Raw genomic sequence first — 22,940 nt, forward strand, 5'->3', positions numbered from 1 at the left:
AGTCTGTACATAGTCAAAGCTTTCCTTAATTTTGGGTCAGTCACAGTGGTCAGGTATTCTGCCGCTGTGTACTCTCTGTTTAGGGCCAAATAGCATTTTAGTTTGCTCTGTTTTTTTTGTTAATTCTTTTCCAATGTGTCAAGTAATTATCTTTTTGTTTTCTCATGATTTGGTTGGGTCTAATTGTGCTGTTGTCCTGGGGCTCTGTAGGGTGTTTGTGTTTGTGAACAGAGCCCCAGTACCAGCTTGCTTAGGGGACTCTTCTCCAGGTTCATCTCTCTGTAGGTGATGGCTTTGTTGTGGAAGGTTTGGGAATCGCTTCCTTTTAGGTGGTTATAGAATTTAACGTCTCTTTTCTGGATTTTGATAATTAGTGGGTATCGGCCTAATTCTGCTCTGCGTGCATTATTTGGTGTTCTACGTTGTACACGGAGGATATTTTTGCAGAATTCTGCGTGCAGAGTCTCAATTTGGTGTTTGTCCCATTTCAAATCAAATCAAATCAAATCTTCACAAATCATTTTGTGAAGTCTTGGTTGGTGAGTGGACCCCAGACCTCACAACCATAAAGGGCAATGGGCTCTATAACTGATTCAAGTATTTTTAGCCAAATCCTAATTGGTATGTTGAAATATATGTTCCTTTTGATGGCATAGAATGCCCTTCTTGCCTTGTCTCTCAGATCGTTCACAGCTTTGTGGAAGTTACCTGTGGCGCTGATGTTTAGGCCAAGGTATGTATAGTTTTTTGTGTGCTCTAGGGCAACAGTGTCTAGATGGAAATTTTATTTGTGGTCCTGCTGACTGGACCTTTTTTGGAACACCATTATTTTGGTCTTACTGAGATTTACTGTCAGGGCCCAGGTCTGACAGAATCTGTGCATAAGATCTAGGTGCTGCTGCAGGCCCTCCTTGGTTGGTGACAGAAGCACCAGATCGTCAGCAAACAGCAGACATTTGACTTCGGATTCTAGTAGGGTGAGGCCGGGTGCTGCAGACTTTTCTAGTGCCAGCACCAATTTGTTGATATATATGTTGAAGAGGGTGGGGCTTAAGCTGCATCCCTGTCTAACCCCACGACCCTGTGAAGAAATGGGTGTTTTTTTCCCATTTTAACTGCACACTCGTTGTTTGTGTACATGGATTTTATAATATTGTATGTTTTTCTCCCAACATCACTTTCCATCAGTTTGTATAGCAGACCCTCATGACAAATTGGGTCAAAAGCTTTTTTGAAATCAACAAAGAATGAATGCCTTTGTATTGGTTTGTTTGGTGGTCAATTAGGGTGTGCAGGGTGAATACATGGTCTGTTGTACGGTAATTTGGTAAAAAGCCAATTTGACATTTTCTCAGTACATTGTTTTCATTGAGGAAATGTACGAGTCTGCTGTTAATGATAATGCAGAGGATTTTCCCAAGGTTACTGTTGACGCATATCCCACGGTAGTTATTGGGGTCAAATTTGTCTCCACTTTTGTGGATTGGGGTGATCAGTTCTTGGTTCCAAATATTGGGGAAGATGCCAGCGCTAAGGATGATGTTAAAGAGTTTTAGTAGCTAGGAAAAACTAGCTACTAGCTACGGTGGCTAGGAAAAACTCCCTAGAAAAGGCAGGAACATAGGAAGAAACCTAGAGAGGAACCAGGCTCTGAGGGGTGGCCAGTCCTCCTTTGAGAGGGAGAGAGGGAGAGGGAGGGTCGAAAACAGCAGGTCTGGGACAGGTAGTACGTCTGGTGAACAGGTCAGGGTTCCATAGCCGCAGGCAGAACAGTTGAAACTGGAGCAGCAGTACAACCAGGTGGTCTTTGGACGGCCAGGACAGGAAGAGAGAGAGCGAGAGATCCTCAGCTCCGTCATCTAACATTTTCTACTGCTTGGGAAACAGTCTTCCTTCTGTCCCTCTCTTCCCCACCTACCTGGGCTCGAACCAGGGACCCTTTGCACACATTGACGACAGTCACCCACGAAGCATCATTGCCCATCGCTCCACAAAAGTCGTGGCCCTTGCAGAGCAGGGGGGAACAACTACTTCAAGGTCTCAGAGCGAGTGACGTCACCGATTGAAACGCTATTAGCGCGCACCACCGCTAACTAGCTAGCCATTTCACCTCGGTTACACTTGAGCTCCTGTTCCTCTTTATATTTATTTATAGTATATGTTATATTTATTTATTTATATATATTATATTTATATTATCTCAACACTATTGTGAAGCTCCTGCACCTAATTATAAACAGCACCAGCAATCCAAAATGAACCGGAACCTATTTCGGTCCAAGTGGAGCCCTGATAAGGAGAAATCAGGCTATTTTAGGATGCTTCCACTGGATCAGAGCAGTACGTGTTTCCCTTTTCACGCTGAGTGGTCATCGAAAAGGGAGAGAGCTGGAAAGATTTCTCAAATACATTGAGGAACTATGGGACATTTTCAATGGATTTTAAAAACAGACTTTGTTTGCTGTTTTGAGGTGAAGAAAAACACAACTTTGAGAAGCTCCACAGGTCATTAGTGGTGGTGTGTTAAGCCAATCAGAAATACCGTCAGATCCCCAAATGGGCACATTTATATGCCCTACATTTGCGTGCAGTGAGAAATGTTCCGGGTGGGTAACCACGGTAACTTAGCCTGGTGGATACAGCGCCTGCTGAGCAGGACCATTAAATAGAGGGCTGGGTTGACTGTGACACCCCTTTAAGTGAAGCTCAATGAAAACCCAAAAACCCATGTCCTGCACCACAGCAGCCCTCTGCTTCCTCTGTCTAGAGTGGCTCTGAGACACAGGGCACACCAACGGTCATTGTTGGGCTGGGAGGGTTACACACAGACATACAGACAGATACACAAACACACAGACAGATACACACACAGACACACAGACAGATATACACACAGACACACAGACAGAGATACACACAGACACAAAGACAGAGATACACACACACACAGACAGACAGATACACACAGACAGAGACAACCGACAGAGGCAACCGACAGAGACACACACAGACAGAGACACACACAAACAGAGACACACACAAACAGAGACACACACAGACAGATATACACACAGACAGAGACAACTCACAGACATAGACAACTCACAGACATAGACAACTCACAGACAGAGACACACACAGACAGATACACACAGACAGATACACACAGACAGATACACACAGACAGAGATACACAGAGATACACACAGATACAACTCACAGACAGAGACACACACAGACAGAGACACACACAGACAGAGACACACACAGACAGAGACACACACAGACAGAGATACACACAGACAGAGATACACACAGACAGATACACACAGACAGAGATCTACAGAGATACACACAGATACAACTCACAGACAGAGACACACACAGACAGAGACACACACAGACAGAGATACACACAGACAGATACACACAGACACACAGACAGAGATACACACAGACAGAAATACACACAGACAGAAATACACACAGACAGAGATACACACAGACAGAGATACACACAGACAGAAATACACACAGACACACAGACAGAGATACACACAGACAGAGATACACACAGACAGAAATACACACAGACACACAGAGAGAAACACACACACACAGAGAGAGACACAGACATTTCTTGTTGATGTACTCTACTTGAGTGTTGTGATCTTCCTGTCCGTTTTTGCACCCCTCGGGCGGTGGAGGAGATCTTAGTAAGCTATACTCAGCCTGGTCTCAGGGTAGTAAGTTGGTGGTCTGTTGATATCCCTCTGGGGGTGTGGGGGCTGTACTCAGCCTGGTCTCAGGGTAGTAAGTTGGTGGTCTGTTGATATCCCTCTGGTGGTGTGGGGGCTATACTCAGCCTGGTCTCAGGGTAGTAAGTTGGTGGTCTGTTGATATCCCTCTGGTGGTGTGGGGGCTGTACTCAGCCTGGTCTCAGGGTAGTAAGTTGGTGGTCTGTTGATAGCCCTCTGGTGGTGTGGGGGCTGTACTCAGCCTGGTCTCAGGGTAGTAAGTTGGTGGTCTGTTGATATCCCTCTGGTGGTGTGGGGGCTGTACTCAGCCTGGTCTCAGGGTAGTAAGTTGGTGGTCTGTTGATAGCCCTCTAGGGGTGTGATGGCTGTACTCAGCCTGGTCTCAGGGTAGTAAGTTGGTGGTCTGTTGATATAATATAATAATAATATATGCCATTTAGCAGACGCTTTTATCCAAAGCGACTTACAGTCATGTGTGCATACATTCTACGTATGGGTGGTCCCGGGGATCGAACCCACTACCCTGGCGTTACAAGCGCCATGCTCTACCAACTGAGCTACAGAAGGACCATCCCTCTGGATCATACTGTAGGTTGGATATCCCTCTAGGGGTGTGATGGCTGTACTTTGGTAAAGTGGGTGGGGTTACATCTTGCCTGGCCCTGTCCGAGGGTATCGTCGGACGCTGCCACAGTGTATTTATTTTCCATCGGGATCGTTTATACCTGCAGGCTGCAATGTTTTTCTTTGTTGGTTTTATGTTGTCTATTTTTACATTGTTGCCAAATGGCAAAATAAGTTACTTTTAGATTTGTATAAGTTTCATTTAGATTTGGATAGAATTTAGATTTTATTTAACCTTTATTTAACTAGGCAAGCTGAGCCAATTGTGTGCCGCCCTAGGGTCTGTAGTGATGCCCCGAGCACTGAGATGCAGTGCCTTAGACCGCTGTGCCACTTGGGAGCCCCAATATATATATGAAGACGTTATTATAAATTAAATGAAACCGTTTCATGAAAATGTATGTATGACAACCATAACAGATAGAATGAAATTATAAGATAAATTGGCATTCCACATGAGAAAGGTTTCTGACTCACGTATAGCCTATTACCTGCACATCTTGTGGCGGCAGGGTAGCCTAGTGGTTAGAGCGTTGGACTAGTATCCGGAAGGTTGCGAGTTCAAACCCCCGAGCTGACAAGGTACAAATCTGTCGTTCTGCCCCTGAACAGGCAGTTAATTAACCCACTGTTCCCAGGCCGTCATTGAAAATAAGAATTTGTTCTTACTGTAACTGACTTGCCTGGTTAAATAAAGGTAAAAAAAAATAAAAATGATGTGTGTTTTGTCCTATATATATATTTAAATTCCCAGCCCCCGTCCCCACAGCAGGTCTTTTGCTAGGCCGTCATTGTAAATAAGAATTTGTTCTTACTGTAACTGACTTGCATAATGGCAGAATCTGCGAAAGCCAGCAAGAGCGGGAAGAGAATGGTTGAGTTAGGTTATCTAGATCTCTGGCGCCCTCTCGAGGAATTTGTCTTAATTCATCAAACTATAAGCTTAAAGCATCAGACAAGATCAATGCATATAGTTGATTTTATTAAAACACATAGCTTGGCTATATATGGAAAAATACACATCCCAACATTTTGATGGAACTTTAGGTTGACTTTAGGTCAACAAATATTTGTTTAACTGTCAGGGACAGCCCTTATCAGTGACTGGAGTAACTGTCTTTATAGACTTATCAGTGAGAGGAGTAACTGTCTCTATAGACATATCAGTGACTGGAGTAACTGTCTCTATAGACATATCAGTGACAGGAGTAACTGTCTCTATAGACATATCAGTGACAGGAGTAACTGTCTCTATAGACATATCAGTGACAGGAGTAACTGTCTCTATAGACATATCAGTAACAGGAGTAACTGTCTCTATAGACATATCAGTGACAGGAGTAACTGTCTCTATAGACATATCAGTGACAGGAGTAACTGTCTACTTCGTTGTCTGTCTGTCCATCTCTCCTCCCCTCTATCGCTCCATGTTTCACTTCATTCAGGGGTATAAACATAGACATGGGGAATGGTTAGAAGCTTGGATGGTATAAACAGACTACATCATCAAGCACATGTGGATCTGAACACTGCTGTCTCCAGAGAGTGTCTGCTCCTCTGTGTGACTATGAATGGATGTGTTCACTCTGTCTATGTAACTGTGTCTGGAGCTAACTCAATTACAAACCAACCCAGCTGTATGAAAGACATCTCGAATCTCTAGAAGACATACATCTTCAATGAACCATCCGCTACCATACTACCATTGAATATGATGAATGGACAAATCCTCAGACATCCTGCCTCTCATCTGCTTGATAATGCGCATGTTATTACCATACTGTAGGTTGGATGGTTCAGAGGTACATTTACTGGACCATACTGTAGGTTGGATGGTTCAGAGGTACATTTACTGGACCATACTGTAGGTTGGATGGTTCAGAGGTACATTTACTGGACCATACTGTAGGTTGGATGGTTCAGAGGTACATTTACTGGACCATACTGTAGGTTGGATGGTTCAGAGGTACATTTACTGGATCATACTGTAGGTTACATGGTTCAGAGGAACATTTACTGGACCATACTGTAGGTTGGATGGTTCAGAGGTATATTTACTGGACCATACTGTAGGCTGGATGGTTCAGAGGTACATTTACTGACCATACTCAGGTCTGGATGGTTCAGAGGTACATTTACTGGACCATACTGTAGGTTTAATGGTTCAGAGGTACATTTACTGGACCATACTGTAGGTTGGATGGTTCAGAGGTACATTTACTGGACCATACTGTAGGTTGGATGGTTCAGAGGTACATTTACTGGACCATACTGTAGGTTGGATGGTTCAGAGGTACATTTACGGGACCATACTGTAGGTTGGATGGTTCAGAGGTACATTTACTGGATCATACTGTAGGTTGGATGGTTCAGAGGTACATTTACGGGACCATACTGTAGGTTGGATGGTTCAGAGGTACATTTACTGGACCATACTGTAGGTTGGATGGTTCAGAGAAAGGCTTACTGGACTCTGGGACCTGTGTGGAGGTCAGAGGGTTCCAATTTCCCAACAGTTTCAACAGAGCGGTTCAAGAACATTGTCCCCGCTGTGTCCTGTGAGTGAGTGGTAGAGCTGGAGAGAGAGAGATGCCCTGGCCGTGTGTGAGGGATAGGGGGTAAGCTCAGGTCACTGCATGCCCTGTCCGAGCCAGGCCTCCTTGCTATGTTAACTGTGGTTTTGGGACAGGGCCTAGGTCCTAGCAGCACAAAGACACGTTGTTGTTACTGACTCTCTAACCTTTGAAGGCTTGCCTCTGTAGGCGGAGCTCTTGTCCTGCCTTCTCCGAGACTCTGCAGCATCCTTCCCTCTCTTACTTTGCCTTTATTTTCTTCATTTCTTTCTGTCCTCCCTATCCGTAACAATTTAAGGTGCCCTCAGGCTTGGTCACTGGGTGCCACTTCCATCCTTGGAAGTTCTAGAACTCATTAGTCATCACGGAACTCGCAAATTAGATATTTTTCCATCCCTGTCCGGCTGGCCCAGTCCTGGTCTTTAGCCTGGTCAAGAGGAGGGAGGCCCTGTAGAGCTGTGTGGGCAGGAGGATCAGAGAGTCATGGGGAAACAACTCTCTCCTCTGTCTACCGTCTCTTCTTGGAGGGACCAGCTCTCAACCTCTTCAGAGAGGGACCAGCTCTCAACCTCCTCAGAGAGGGACCAGTTCTCAACCTCTACTGCGAGGGACCAGCTCTCAACCTCTTCAGAGAGGGACCAGCTCTCAACCTCTTCAGAGAGGGACCAGTTCTCAACCTCTACTGCGAGGGACCAGCTCTCAACCTCTTCAGAGAGGGACCAGTTCTCAACCTCTACTGCGAGGGACCAGCTCTCAACCTCTTCTGAGAGGGACCAGCTCTCAACCTCTTCTGAGAGGGACCAGCTCTCAACCTCCTCAGAGAGGGACCAGCTCTCAACCTCTTCTGAGAGGGACCAGCTCTCAACCTCTTCTGAGAGGGACCAGCTCTCAACCTCTTCTGAGAGGGACCAGCTCTCAACCTCTTCTGAGAGGGACCAGCTCTCAACCTCTTCTGAGAGGGACCAGCTCTCAACCTCTTCTGAGAGGGACCAGCTCTCAACCTCTTCTGAGAGGGACCAGCTCTCAACCTCTTCTGAGAGGGACCAGCTCTCAACCTCTTCAGAGAGGGACCAGCTCTCAACCTCCTCAGAGAGGGACCAGCTCTCAACCTCTTCTGAGAGGGACCAGCTCTCAACCTCCTCAGAGAGGGACCAGCTCTCAACCTCCTCAGAGAGGGACCAGCTCTCAACCTCCTCAGAGAGGGACCAGCTCTCAACCTCCTCAGAGAGGGACCAGCTCTCAACCTCCTCAGAGAGGGACTAGCTCTCAACCTCCTCAGAGAGGGACCAGCTCTCAACCTCCTCAGAGAGGGACCAGCTCTCAACCTCCTCAGAGAGGGACCAGCTCTCAACCTCCTCAGAGAGGGACCAGCTCTCAACCTCCTCAGAGAGGGACTAGCTCTCAACCTCCTCAGAGAGGGACCAGCTCTCAACCTCTTCAGAGAGGGACCAGCTCTCAACCTCTTCAGAGAGGGACCAGCTCTCAACCTCCTCAGAGAGGGACCAGCTCTCAACCTCTTCTGAGAGGGACCAGCTCTCAACCTCTTCTGAGAGGGACCAGCTCTCAACCTCTTCAGAGAGGGACCAGCTCTCAACCTCCTCAGAGAGGGACCAGCTCTCAACCTCCTCAGAGAGGGACCAGCTCTCAACCTCCTCAGAGAGGGACCAGCTCTCAACCTCTTCAGAGAGGGACTAGCTCTCAACCTCCTCAGAGAGGGACCAGCTCTCAACCTCTTCTGAGAGGGACCAGCTCTCAACCTCTTCTGAGAGGGACCAGCTCTCAACCTCCTCAGAGAGGGACCAGCTCTCAACCTCTTCTGAGAGGGACCAGCTCTCAACCTCTTCTGAGAGGGACCAGCTCTCAACCTCTTCTGAGAGGGACCAGCTCTCAACCTCTTCAGAGAGGGACCAGGTCTCAACCTTCTCAGAGAGGGACCAGCTCTCAACCTCCTCAGAGAGGGACCAGCTCTCAACCTCCTCAGAGAGGGACCAGCTCTCAACCTCCTCAGAGAGGGACCAGCTCTCAACCTCCTCAGAGAGGGACCAGCTCTCAACCTCTTCAGAGAGGGACCAGCATGCTTACTTACAAGCCCTTAACCAACATATTTTTATTTTTGGGTTACCAGGTGCCTAATTCAAATCACCAGTTGCACGGATGTGTATCCTAATCCGCAGAGCAGAGTTAAGAAGAGTTAAGAGTTAAGAAGAGTTAAGAAAATATTTACCAAATAAACTAGAGTATAACATTATAAAAAGTAACCCAATAAAATAACATTCGAGGCTATATACAGGGGGTACCGGTACAGAGTCACTGTGGAGGCTATATACAGGGGGTACCGGTACTGAGTCACTGTGGAGGCTATATACAGGGGGTACCGGTACAGAGTCACTGTGGAGGCTATATACAGGGGGTATCACGGTACAGAGTCACTGTGGAGGCTATATACAGGGGGTACAGGTACAGAGTCAATGTGGAGGCTATATACAGGGGGTACCGGTACTGAGTCACTGTGGAGGCTATATACAGGGGGTACCGGTACAGAGTCAATGTGGAGGCTATATACAGGGGGTACCGGTACAGAGTCACTGTGGAGGCTATATACAGGGGGTACCGGTACTGAGTCACTGTGGAGGCTATATACAGGGTGTTACGGTACAGAGTCAATGTGGAGGCTATATACAGGGGGTACCGGTACTGAGTCACTGTGCGGGGGTACAGGTTAGTTGAGGTAATTTGCATATTTAGGTAGGGGTGAAGTGACTATGCATAGATAATAAACAGTGAGTAGCAGCAATTTACAAAACAAATGAAGGGGACAAATGTAAAGAGTCCGGTGGCCTTTGGTTAAGCTGTTAAGGAGCCTTTTGGTTAAGCTGTTAAGGAGCCGTTTGGTTAAGCTGTTAAGGAGCCGTTTGGTTAAGCTGTTAAGGAGCCTTTTGGTTAAGCTGTTAAGGAGCCTTTTGGTTAAGCTGTTAAGGAGCCGTTTGGTTAAGCTGTTAAGGAGCCTTTTGGTTAAGCTGTTAAGGAGCCTTTTGGTTAAGCTGTTAAGGAGCCTTTTGGTTAAGCTGTTAAGGAGCCTTTTGGTTAAGCTGTTAAGGAGCCTTTTGGTTAAGCTGTTAAGGAGCCTTTTGGTTAAGCTGTTAAGGAGCCTTTTGGTTAAGCTGTTAAGGAGCCTTTTGGTTAAGCTGTTAAGGAGCCTTTTGGTCCTAGACTTGCCCCTCCGGTCCCGCTTGCTGTGCGGAAAACAGTCTATGACTTGGGTGACTGGAGTCTCTGACTTTCCTCTGACACCACCTATTACGTAAGTCCTGGATGGCAGGAAGCTTGGCCCCAGTGATGTACTGGGCCATACGCACTACCCTCTGAGGTGCCTTGCGGTCAGATGCCGAGCAGTTACTATACCAGGCGGTGATGCAACCGGTCAGGATACTCTCGATGGTGCAGCTGTAGAACTATTTGAGGATCTGGGGACCCATGCCAAATCTTTTCAGGGTCTTCAGGGAGGGTCAAACATGATTTCATTGAGTCTGAACACACATAATTGCTCTTCTCTGTTGTTGTCAATTGTAGTTTGATTGTACATGTTGCAGGTGTTGTTGACTTTTGTCATTTTGTCATTTTCTGTTTATGATTAATGGAGTAAAAAGGGTTCGTAAAAGTGAGAAATTATGTTTGTGAATAAAAGACCTAATTGGATGAGTTATTGAAAACAGCGGTAACACTTATGTGGATATGATCTACTACAGTGGTCATCAAGATCACTTCCGGGTCAGAAAGGTCATCAAGATCACTTCCGGGTCAAAAGGTCATCAAGATCACTTCCGGGTCAAACAGGTCATCAAGATCACTTCCGGGTCAAAAAGGTCATCAAGATCACGTCCGGGTCAAAAAGGTCACCAAGATCACTTCCGGGTCAAAAAGGTCATCAAGATCACTTCCGGGTTAAAAAAGAAAGCTGAGATCTACTGCTCAGATGTCTTTCTTTACAGTAATCTCAGACAAACAGTTTTGTAGGAATGAGGTTTGGGCAGTAGGCCTAATATATATCACAGCATATTGGCTATGTGATTGGCCTGCCAATAATGTTCATTAGACCAGATTATATTTCAAAACTCGAGCTTTGATAACAAAATGGATCAGTTGTTTTAGCACTTGTGAGGCACTGTGGAGCACGAATTGAAATAATTAGCTTTTTTATTTTACTGTTCTGTTGGTACCTGCTGCATCTGAAGGTCAACGAGGTCAAATCACGAGGTCAGTGATCTTCAGGTCGAAAGGTCGGAGGTCTAGAAAGCCACCCGAGTTTCAGACTTGGAATTCTGAGTCGGACGACCGTTCAAAACTATGTTTCCCAACCGCCTCTTACGGTCCCTGCTCTCTCCTTCTTTTCCTCCGGTGAGACTGACCAGAGAGAGAGGGGACACGGTCTTCCACCTGCTCTCTCCTTCTTTTCCTCTGGTGAGACTGACCAGAGAGAGAGGGGACATGGTCTTCCACCTGCTCTCTCCTTCTTTTCCTCCGGTGAGACTGACCAGAGAGAGGTGACACAGGTGAGACTGACCAGAGAGAGAGGGGACACGGTCTTCCACTCTGGTGAGACTGACCAGAGAGAGGGGACACGGTCTTCCACCTGCTCTCTCCTTCTTTTCCTCTGGTGAGACTGACCAGAGAGAGGGGACACAGTCTTCCACCTGCTCTCTCCTTCTTTTCCTCTGTGAGACTGACCAGAGAGAGAGGGGACATAGTCTTCCACCTGCTCTCTCCTTCTTTTCCTCTGGTGAGACTGACCAGAGAGAGGGGACACGGTCTTCCACCTGCTCTCTCCTTCTTTTCCTCTGGTGAGACTGACCAGAGAGAGAGGGGACATGTCTTCCACCTGTCTTCTTTTCCTCTGGTGAGACTGACCATAGTCTTCCACCTGCTCTCTCCTTCTTTTTCCTCTGGTGAGACTGACCTGCTCTCTCCTTTTCTCTTTGACCAGAGAGAGGGGACAGTCTTCCACCTGCTCTCTCCTTCTTTTCCTCTGGTGAGACTGACCAGAGAGAGGGGACATGGTCTCCTGGTGAGACTGACCCAGAGAGAGAGGGGACATGGTCTTCCACCTGCTCTCTCCTTCTTTTCCTCCGGTGAGACTGATCAGAGAGAGGGGACACGGTCTTCCACCTGATGGCGAAACTCGAGTCGCACCACATCTCCCTCATGCACAAATTCATGTTGTTCCTATGACCAGAGAAAGTGAAATATTCCTTAATATTAAAATGGACAGGACGAGCTGCTAATAATGATAAAACGCAGGGCTGTCGATACCTGGCTACTGACTCACTGCAGCTGCAGCCCGAGTGGAAGTACGGAGAAGAGCGTTTTGTAATAGTGTTGAATAAAAACAGTGACAGAGCTGAATATAAACTCAGTCATATAACCAGCAGCTCTTTGCTTTATTCGTTGACAGTTATTCCATCTGACGTAGGCTAGTAGCCTATTACACTTGGCTGTGGTCAGGGTCATGGACGCTCTGTAGACACGGTGATTTGAGATGATGAATGTGCAAGTAGAAGTACTGGGGTGCAAAAGAGCAAAATAAATAAATACAGTATGGGGATGCGGTAGATAGATGGGCTGTTTACAGAGGTTGTGCAGTGATCTGTGAGCTGCTCTGACAGCTGGTGCTTGAAGTTAATGAGGGAGATAAGAGTCTCCAGCTTCAGTGATTTTTGCAGTTTGTTCCAGTCATTGGACTGTTGGTTTTGTGGATGACCAGTGAAATATACCTGCTGGAGCGCTTGCTACGGGTGGGTGTTGTTATGGTGACCAGTGAACTGAGATAAGGTGGAACTTTACCTAGCAGAGACTTATAGATGACCTGGAGCCAGTGGGTCTGGTGATGAATATGTAGCGAGGGCCAGCCGTCTAGAGCATACTGGTCACAGTGGTGGTTGGCATAAGGGGCTTTGGTAACAAAACAGATGGCACTGTGATAGACTGCAACCAGTCGATCGCGACCACTGCTCTACAGACTACCAGTAACAATTCAACTAACTATCTACTAACCCTAACCTTAAGCCTTATGCTAACTCTAAATGTAACCCTTAACCCTAACCCTAGCTCTAACCCTAACCTTAACCCTTAACCCTAGCCCTAGCTGTAACCTTAACCTTAACCGTTAACCCTAACTCTAACCCTTTACCCCAACCTCAACCCTTATTCTAACCCTAACCTTAACCCTTACCCTAACCCTAACCTTAACCCTAACCTTTACCCTGACCTCAACCCTTACCCTAACCCTAACCTTAACCCTAACCTTTACCCTAACTCTAACCCTTTACACTAACCTCAACCCTTACCCTAACCCTAACCTTAACCCTTACCCTAACCCTAACCTTAACCCTAACCTTTACCCTAACTCTAACCCTTTACCCTAACCTCAACCTCAACCCTTACCCTAACCCTAACCTTAACCCTTACCCTAACCCTAACCCTAACCTTAACCCTAACCTTTACCCTAACTCTAACCCTTTACCCTAACCTCAACCTCAACCCTTACCCTAACCCTAACCTTAACCCTTACCCTAACCCTAACCCTAACCTTTACCCTAACTCTAACCTTTTACCCCAAACTCAACCCTTATCCTAACCCTGACCTCAACCCTTACCCTAACCTTAACCCTAACCTTTACCCTAACTCTAACCCTTTACCCTAACCTCAACCCTTACCCTAACCCTAACCTTAACCCTTACCCTAACCCTAACCTTAACCCTAACCTTTACCCTAACCTCAACCCTTATCCTAACCCTGACCTCAACCCTTACCCTAACCCTAACCTTAACCCTAACCTTTACCCTAACTCTAACCCTTTACCCTTTACCCTAACCTCAACCCTTATCCTAACCCTAACCTTAACCCACTACCCCAGGGATCATCAACTAGATTCGGCTGATGTTTTCTTGAGCGGATGGACGGGTGGCTGGAACATGATTACTAATCATTTGTAGGCCGCAAATTAACCGCACGAAGCTAAAACCGATATCATTTTTGACTAAAACATAATCATTTCAAACCTTGATTTACATTTGTATGCGATCATGTGTCTCTCTATTGTACGTGGGAATAGTTTGGAACAGATTTCTTAAATTAAAATCACTTGGAGCTGATTTATTGTGTTTTTTTAGTCTTTTATGTTCAACAATGAAAATGTAAAAATTAAAAATGTACTTTTCTTTGCTCAGAAAACTTTGGGGGGGTTTGGTCAAATGAAACCACGCGCGGGACAAATTCGTCATGTTGGGGAACCCTACCTTAACCTTAACCTTAACCTTCATTCTAACCTTAACCCTAATCTTAACAAGCAGTTGCTTATCAACAGATTTCCATCACTGCGATGTGTCTGTAAGTGTTGTTTAATAACATTCTTGTCTTGTATCAACAGGAGTATCCCACTGTGATGGTTGGAGTGTTCATCGAACAGCCCACTCCTTTCCTCTCTCAATTCTTCCAGAGACTCGCGACCCTCGACTACCCCAAACATAAACTTAACGTCTTCGTTCATAACAACGTGAGTATGGAGTATCTGCAGCTGGGCCTTGGCTCTTGGTCGACTCAGTATGGCAGAGTGCAGGACACAACTTCCCATCCATCAAACATATGTCCTCTTCTCTCTCTCAGCTCTCTGTAATTTAACTGTAATATTAGAAATCATTTTCTGTCTCTGTCTCTCTGTCTGTCTCTGCAGGAGGTTTACCATGAGAGACACATCCAGAAGTTTTGGGAGGAAAATAAAGACGTGTTCAACAGCTTCAAGGTTGTGGGTCCGGAGGAGAACTTGAGCCAAGGAGAGGCCAGGAATATGGGCATGTACGTACGCTACCGACCTGTGTGTATGTGTGATTCTTCTAGTTGTGTGTGTCTCCGTCTCTCAAACCTTAACCTCTTGCTCCTACCTGACACGCAGGCGTCCCATCTAGTCGGCGCTACACAAACCGCACACATAAAATATAAAACATTCATTACCTTTGACCATCTTCTTTGTTGGCACTCCTAGATGTCCCATAGTCACTATTGGGTCTTTTTTTCGATTAAATCGGTCCATATATAGCCTAGATATCGATCTATGAAGACTGTGTGATAAACGAAAAAAAATAGCGTCTTATAACGTAACGTCATTTTTTTTTATTAAAAAAGTTCACGATAAACTTTCACAAAACACTTCGAAATACTTTTGTAATGCAACTTTAGGTATTAGTAAACGTTAATAAGCGATCAAATTGATCACGAGGCGATGTATATTCTATAGCTGTACGTCTTGAAATAATGTCCGGATAAACCTCAACCAAAATATCCGGTCGGAGACCGGAAGAAAACTCTGCCTTGCGTCCGATTGACCAAGAAACAAATCGTAGGCAAATGACAAGCCTGTTGACATCGTGTGGAAGCTGTAGGTATTGCAACCTCGGCCGCATTTAATGTGGTTCGCCTTTATCAATCGGTTGAAGTGGCGCATGGATATATGTTTCCATTTTCAGTGATCAGATTTTCCTGCACTTTTCGATGAAACGCACATTCTGTTATAGTCACAGCCGTGATTTAACCAGTTTTATAAACGTCTGAGTGTTTTCTATCCACACATACTAATCATATGCATATACTATATTCCTGGCACGAGTAGCAGGGCGCTGAAATGTTGCGCGATTTTTAACAGAATGTTCGAAAAAGTAGAGGGTCGACTTAAGAAGATAAACCTAAATATCTCGTCCCCTAAACCTTCCCCCCTCACCTCACCTCAGAGAGACTAGTACCAGGCTAGGTTAGACAGCACAAACAGATCTGACACCAGGCTAGGTTAGACAACACAAGCAGATCTGGTACCAGGCTATGTTAGACAGCACAAGCAGATCTGGTACCAGGCTAGGTTACACAAAACAAACAGATCTGACCCCAGGCTACGTTAGACAACACAAACAGATATGGTACCAGGCTAGGTTAGACAGCACAAGCAGATCTGGTACCAGGCTATGTAAGACAGCACAAGCAGATCTGACCCCAGGCTAGGTTAGACAAAACAAACAGATCTAGCAACAGGCTACGTTAGACGGCACAAGCAGATCTGGTACCAGGCTAGGTTAGACAGCACAAGCAGATCTGACACCAGGCTAGACAACACAAACAGATCTGACCCCTGGCTAGGTTAGACAACACAAGCAGATCTGGTACCAGGCTATGTAAGACAGCACAAGCAGATCTGACCCCAGGCTAGGTTTGACAGCACAAACATATATGGTACCAGGCTAGGTTAGACAACACAAGCAGATCTAGCACCAGGCTAGGTTAGACAACACAAACAGATCTAGCACAAGGCTAGGTTAGACAGCACAAACAGATCTGGTACCAGGCTAGGTTAGACAGCACAAGCAGATCTGGTACCAGGCTAGGTTAGACAGCACAAGCAGATCTGGTACCAGGCTAGGTTAGACAGCACAAACAGATCTGGTACCAGGCTAGGTTAGACAGCACAAGCAGATCTGGTACCAGGCTAGGTTAGACAGCACAAACAGATCCTGCACCAGGCTAGGTAAGACAGCACAAGCAGATCTGACCCCAGGCTAGGTTAGACAACACAAACAGATCTAGCACAAGGCTAGGTTAGACAACACAAGCAGATCTGGTACCAGGCTAGGTTAGACATCACAAGCAGATCTGGTACCAGGCTAGGTTAGACATCACAAACAGATCTGGTACCAGGCTAGGTTAGACAACACAAGCAGATCTGGTACCAGGCTAGGTTAGACAGCACAAACAGATCTGGTACCAGGTTAGACAGCACAAGCAGATCTGGTACCAGGCTAGGTTAGACAGCACAAACAGATCTGACACCAGGCTAGACAACACAAACAGATCAGAACCCTGGCTAGGTTAGACATCACAAGCAGAGCTGGCCAGGCTAGGTTAGACAGCACAAACAGATCTGGTACCAGGCTAGGTTAGACAACACAAGCAGATCTGGTACCAGGCTAGGTTAGACAGCACAAACATATCAGACCCCAGGCTAGGTTAGACAGCACAAACAGATCTGACCCCAGGCTAGAATATACATAAATAAACATATACATAAATTTAGACAGCACAAACAGATCTGACCCCAGGCTAGGTTAGACATCACAAGCAGATCTGGTACCAGGCTAGGTTAGACATCACAAACAGATCTGGTACCAGGCTAGGTTAGACAACACAAGCAGATCTGGTACCAGGCTAGGTTAGACAGCACAAACAGATCAGACCCCAGGCTACGTTAGACAGCACAAACAGATCAGACCCCAGGCTACGTTAGACAGCACAAACAGATCAGACCCCAGGCTACGTTAGACAGCACAAACAGATCAGACCCCAGGCTACGTTAGACAACACAAACAGATCAGACCCCAGGCTCTCAATGAACTCATGGAACTATCACAAAGAGAGCATGCCAATGTTTTAGATCACAAGACAGGACAAGACAGAGTAGGACGGGACAGGATGGGGCATGACAGGACAGGACAGGGCAGTTCGGGACAGGACAGGGCAGTTCGGGACAGGACAGGGCAGGTCGGGACAGGACAGGGCAGGTCGGGACAGGGCAGGTCGGGACAGAACAGGGCAGTTCGGGACAGGACAGGGCAGGTCGGGACAGGACAGGGCAGGTCGGGACAGGGCAGGTCGGGACAGAACAGGGCAGTTCAGTTCAGGATGCCCCCATTATTCACAATCCTCTCTAAGGGTTATCCGTGGTCTGTAATCTTCAAATGAATATACATAAATAAACATATACATAAACCTCAATTACACCCTTCATTGAGAGCTGAATCTCCGTGGTAGGGAATTAGTAGTGTTTTACTTAGGATCTAATCATTGGAAAGTTGCAAAGTACAGCAGGACATATTGTCAAGTGTATGTTTGGTATCTAATCTCCCTATCATTATGATGCCCGTTGTAATTGATCAGCTGTAATTAATATCCCAATCATTGATTGGTTCCTCTTGTACCTGTCAGGTGGGAAGGGACTGGGTCCATATGGGTCCATATGTGAGGACGAAATCTATTTTAAGACTTTATGTGCTCGGTAGCTCATCAGGCCATCGTTTATAATTATATTATAATGAATCAATGTTTGATCAGACACATTTCCTCCATGTGTATAACCAAGGGGGCTGTGTCGTAAGGACCCAGGCTGTGACTACTACCTCAGTATGGACGCTGACGTGATGCTCACCAACAGACAGACCCTGAAGATCCTCATCGAGCAGAACAGGTGTGTTGTTTTTATGTTGCTGTGGTCGTTACTATACAGAGGGATCGTCATAGCGACAGGAATCTGAATGATCTCAAACATTAAATGTTTATGTACGTTGCATGGGTAATATAGAAGAGGTTGAAGATTATATTACTGCTGCAGACTGTTGAAGGTTATATTACTGCTGCAGACTGTTGAAGGTTATATTACTGCTGAAGGTTATATTACTGTTGCAGACTGTTGAAGGTTATATTACTGCTGAAGGTTATATTACTGTTGCAGACTGTTGAAGGTTATATTACTGCTGCAGACTGTTGAAGGTTATATTACTGCTGCAGACTGTTGAAGGTTATATTACTGTTGAAGGTTATATTACTGCTGAAGGTTATATTACTGCTGTTGAAGGTTATATTACTGTTGAAGGTTATATTACTGCTGCAGGCTGTTGAAGGTTATATTACTGCTGCAGACTGTTGAAGGTTATATTACTGCTGAAGGTTATATTACTGCTGCAGACTGTTGAAGGTTATATTACTGCTGCAGACTGTTGAAGGTTATATTACTGCTGAAGGTTATATTACTGTTGAAGGTTATATTACTGCTGCAGACTGTTGAAGGTTATATTACTGATGAAGGTTATATTACTGCTGCAGGCTGTTGAAGGTTATATTACTGTTGAAGGTTATATTACTGCTGAAGGTTATATTACTGCTGCAGACTGTTGAAGGTTATATTACTGCTGAAGGTTATATTACTGCTGCAGACTGTTGAAGGTTATATTACTGCTGCAGACTGTTGAAGGTTATATTACTGATGAAGGTTATATTACTGTTGAAGGTTATATTACTGCTGCAGACTGTTGAAGGTTATATTACTTTTGCAGGCTGCTGAAGGTTATATTACTGCTGCAGACTGTTGAAGGTTATATTACTGCTGAAGGTTATATTACTGTTGCAGACTGTTGAAGGTTATATTACTGTTGAAGGCTATATTACTGTTGCAGGCTGTTGAAGGTTATATTACTGTTGAAGGCTATATTACTGTTGCAGACTGTTGAAGGTTATATTACTGTTGAAGGTTATATTACTGTTGAAGGTTATATTACTGTTGAAGGTTATATTACTGCTGCAGACTGTTGAAGGTTATATTACTGATGAAGGTTATATTACTGCTGCAGACTGTTGAAGGTTATATTACTGTTGAAGGTTATATTACTGTTGAAGGTTATATTACTGCTGCAGACTGTTGAAGGTTATATTACTGTTGAAGGTTATATTACTGCTGCAGACTGTTGAAGGTTATATTACTGCTGAAGGTTATATTACTGCTGAAGGTTATATTACTGCTGAAGGTTATATTACTGCTGAAGGTTATATTACTGTTGAAGGTTATATTACTGCTGAAGGTTATATTACTGCTGAAGGTTATATTACTGTTGAAGGTTATATTACTGCTGAAGGTTATATTACTGTTGCAGACTGTTGAAGGTTATATTACTGCTGCAGACTGTTGAAGGTTATATTACTGTTGAAGGTTATATTACTGCTGAAGGTTATATTACTGTTGAAGGTTATATTACTGCTGAAGGTTATATTACTGCTGAAGGTTATATTACTGTTGAAGGTTATATTACTGTTGAAGGTTATATTACTGCTGCAGACTGTTGAAGGTTATATTACTGCTGAAGGTTATATTACTGCTGAAGGTTATATTACTGCTGAAGGTTATATTACTGCTGAAGGTTATATTACTGTTGAAGGTTATATTACTGATGAAGGTTATATTACTGTTGAAGGTTATATTACTGCTGAAGGTTATATTACTGCTGAAGGTTATATTACTGCTGAAGGTTATATTACTGCTGAAGGTTATATTACTGCTGAAGGTTATATTACTGTTGAAGGTTATATTACTGTTGAAGGTTATATTACTGTTGAAGGTTATATTACTGTTGAAGGTTATATTACTGCTGAAGGTTATATTACTGTTGCAGACTGTTGAAGGTTATATTACTGCTGCAGACTGTTGAAGGTTATATTACTGCTGCAGACTGTTGAAGGTTATATTACTGATGAAGGTTATATTACTGTTGCAGACTGTTGAAGGTTATATTACTGCTGAAGGTTATATTACTGATGAAGGTTATATTACTGCTGCAGACTGTTGAAGGTTATATTACTGCTGCAGACTGTTGAAGGTTATATTACTGCTGAAGGTTATATTACTGATGAAGGTTATATTACTGCTGAAGGTTATATTACTGCTGCAGACTGTTGAAGGTTATATTACTGCTGCAGACTGTTGAAGGTTATATTACTGCTGAAGGTTATATTACTGCTGAAGGTTATATTACTGATGAAGGTTATATTACTGCTGAAGGTTATATTACTGCTGCAGACTGTTGAAGGTTATATTACTGTTGAAGGCTATATTACTGCTGCAGGCTGCTGAAGGTTATATTACTGCTGCAGACTGTTGAAGGTTATATTACTGCTGCAGACTGTTGAAGGTTATATTACTGATGAAGGTTATATTACTGCTGCAGACTGTTGAAGGTTATATTACTTTTGCAGGCTGCTGAAGGTTATATTACTGCTGAAGGTTATATTACTGCTGCAGACTGTTGAAGGTTATATTACTGTTGCAGGCTGTTGAAGGTTATATTACTGATGAAGGTTATATTACTGTTGAAGGTTATATTACTGCTGCAGACTGTTGAAGGTTATATTACTGCTGAAGGTTATATTACTGATGAAGGTTATATTACTGCTGAAGGTTGTATTACTGCTGCAGACTGTTGAAGGTTATATTACTGCTGCAGACTGTTGAAGGTTATATTACTGCTGAAGGTTATATTACTGATGAAGGTTATATTACTGCTGAAGGTTATATTACTGCTGCAGACTGTTGAAGGTTATATTACTGTTGCAGACTGTTGAAGGTTATATTACTGATGAAGGTTATATTACTGCTGCAGACTGTTGAAGGTTATATTACTGTTGCAGACTGTTGAAGGTTATATTACTGATGAAGGTTATATTACTGATGAAGGTTATATTACTGCTGCAGACTGTTGAAGGTTGTATTACTGATGAAGGTTATATTACTGCTGAAGGTTGTATTACTGCTGCAGACTGTTGAAGGTTATATTACTTTTGCAGGCTGCTGAAGGTTATATTACTGTTGAAGGTTATATTACTGCTGCAGACTGTTGAAGGTTATATTACTGTTGCAGGTTATATTACTGTTGCAGGTTATATTACTGCTGCAGACTGTTGAAGGTTATATTACTGTTGCAGGCTGATGAAGGTTATATTACTGCTGAAGGTTATATTACTGTTGCAGACTGTTGAAGGTTATATTACTGCTGCAGACTGTTGAAGGTTATATTACTGCTGAAGGTTATATTACTGATGAAGGTTATATTACTGATGAAGGTTATATTACTGCAGCAGACTGTTGAAGGTTATATTACTGTTGCAGACTGTTGAAGGTTATATTACTGCTGCAGGCTGTTGAAGGTTATATTACTGTTGAAGGTTATATTACTGCTGAAGGTTATATTACTGCTGAAGGTTATATTACTGATGAAGGTTATATTACTGCTGAAGGTTATATTACTGTTGAAGGTTATATTACTGCTGCAGACTGTTGAAGGTTATATTACTGCTGCAGACTGTTGAAGGTTATATTACTGCTGCAGACTGTTGAAGGTTATATTACTGCTGCAGACTGTTGAAGGTTATATTACTGCTGCAGACTGTTGAAGGTTATATTACTGCTGCAGACTGTTGAAGGTTATATTACTGCTGAAGGTTATATTACTGCTGAAGGTTATATTACTGCTGCAGACTGTTGAAGGTTATATTACTGATGAAGGTTATATTACTGATGAAGGTTATATTACTGCTGCAGACTGTTGAAGGTTATATTACTGCTGCAGACTGTTGAAGGTTATATTACTGATGAAGGTTATATTACTGCTGAAGGTTATATTACTGATGAAGGTTATATTACTGCTGCAGACTGTTGATGGTTATATTACTGATGAAGGTTATATTATTGATGAATGTTAAATTACTGCTGCAGGCTGCTGAAGGTTATATTACTGCTGCAGACTGTTGATGGTTATATTACTGATGAAGGTTATATTACTGCTGAAGGTTATATTACTGATGAAGGTTATATTACTGTTGAAGGTTATATTACTGCTGAAGGTTATATTACTGTTGAAGGTTATATTACTGCTGCAGACTGTTGATGGTTATATTACTGATGAAGGTTATATTATTGATGAATGTTATATTACTGCTGCAGACTGTTGAAGGTTATATTACTGCTGAAGGTTATATTACTGCTGAAGGTTATATTACTGCTGAAGGTTATATTACTGATGAAGGTTATATTACTGCAGCAGACTGTTGAAGGTTATATTACTGCTGCAGACTGTTGAAGGTTATATTACTGTTGCAGACTGTTGAAGGTTATATTACTGATGAAGGTTATATTACTGCTGCAGACTGTTGATGGTTATATTACTGATGAAGGTTATATTATTGATGAATGTTATATTACTGCTGCAGACTGTTGAAGGTTATATTACTGCTGAAGGTTATATTACTGCTGAAGGTTATATTACTGCTGAAGGTTATATTACTGCTGAAGGTTATATTATTGACATTACTTTGCACTTTTCACTGGCTGTCCCTCGGGAGGACACATTTGGC

General features: G+C 43.9%; 1 protein-coding gene and 1 long non-coding RNA gene across 4 annotated transcripts in view; both read left to right on the plus strand.

The window, feature by feature from the left end:
* The window catches only part of LOC127928967 (procollagen-lysine,2-oxoglutarate 5-dioxygenase 2-like), a 188,199-nt gene that overhangs the window by 132,122 nt on the left and 33,137 nt on the right, over positions 1–22,940 (plus strand). For both annotated transcript variants that reach the window (XM_052516607.1, XM_052516608.1), the window contains exons 9-11: positions 14,380–14,505; positions 14,683–14,804; positions 18,127–18,231. In XM_052516607.1, the coding sequence (XP_052372567.1) occupies positions 14,380–14,505; positions 14,683–14,804; positions 18,127–18,231 (353 nt within the window). The remainder of the gene's footprint in view (positions 1–14,379; positions 14,506–14,682; positions 14,805–18,126; positions 18,232–22,940) is intronic.
* Positions 20,460–22,940, plus strand: part of LOC127928970 (uncharacterized) — a 2,729-nt gene continuing 248 nt past the window's right edge. The window contains exons 1-3 of one of the 2 annotated variants that reach the window (XR_008133073.1): positions 20,460–20,556; positions 21,081–21,246; positions 22,449–22,940. The exon at positions 22,449–22,940 is cut by the window's right edge and continues 248 nt beyond it. This is a non-coding gene — a long non-coding RNA (uncharacterized LOC127928970). The remainder of the gene's footprint in view (positions 20,557–21,080; positions 21,247–22,448) is intronic. The other variant, XR_008133072.1, reaches the window with a different exon arrangement.

This window comes from Oncorhynchus keta, unplaced genomic scaffold (assembly GCF_023373465.1).
Source record: "Oncorhynchus keta strain PuntledgeMale-10-30-2019 unplaced genomic scaffold, Oket_V2 Un_scaffold_515_pilon_pilon, whole genome shotgun sequence".
Classification (NCBI taxonomy): Eukaryota; Metazoa; Chordata; class Actinopteri; order Salmoniformes; family Salmonidae; genus Oncorhynchus; species Oncorhynchus keta.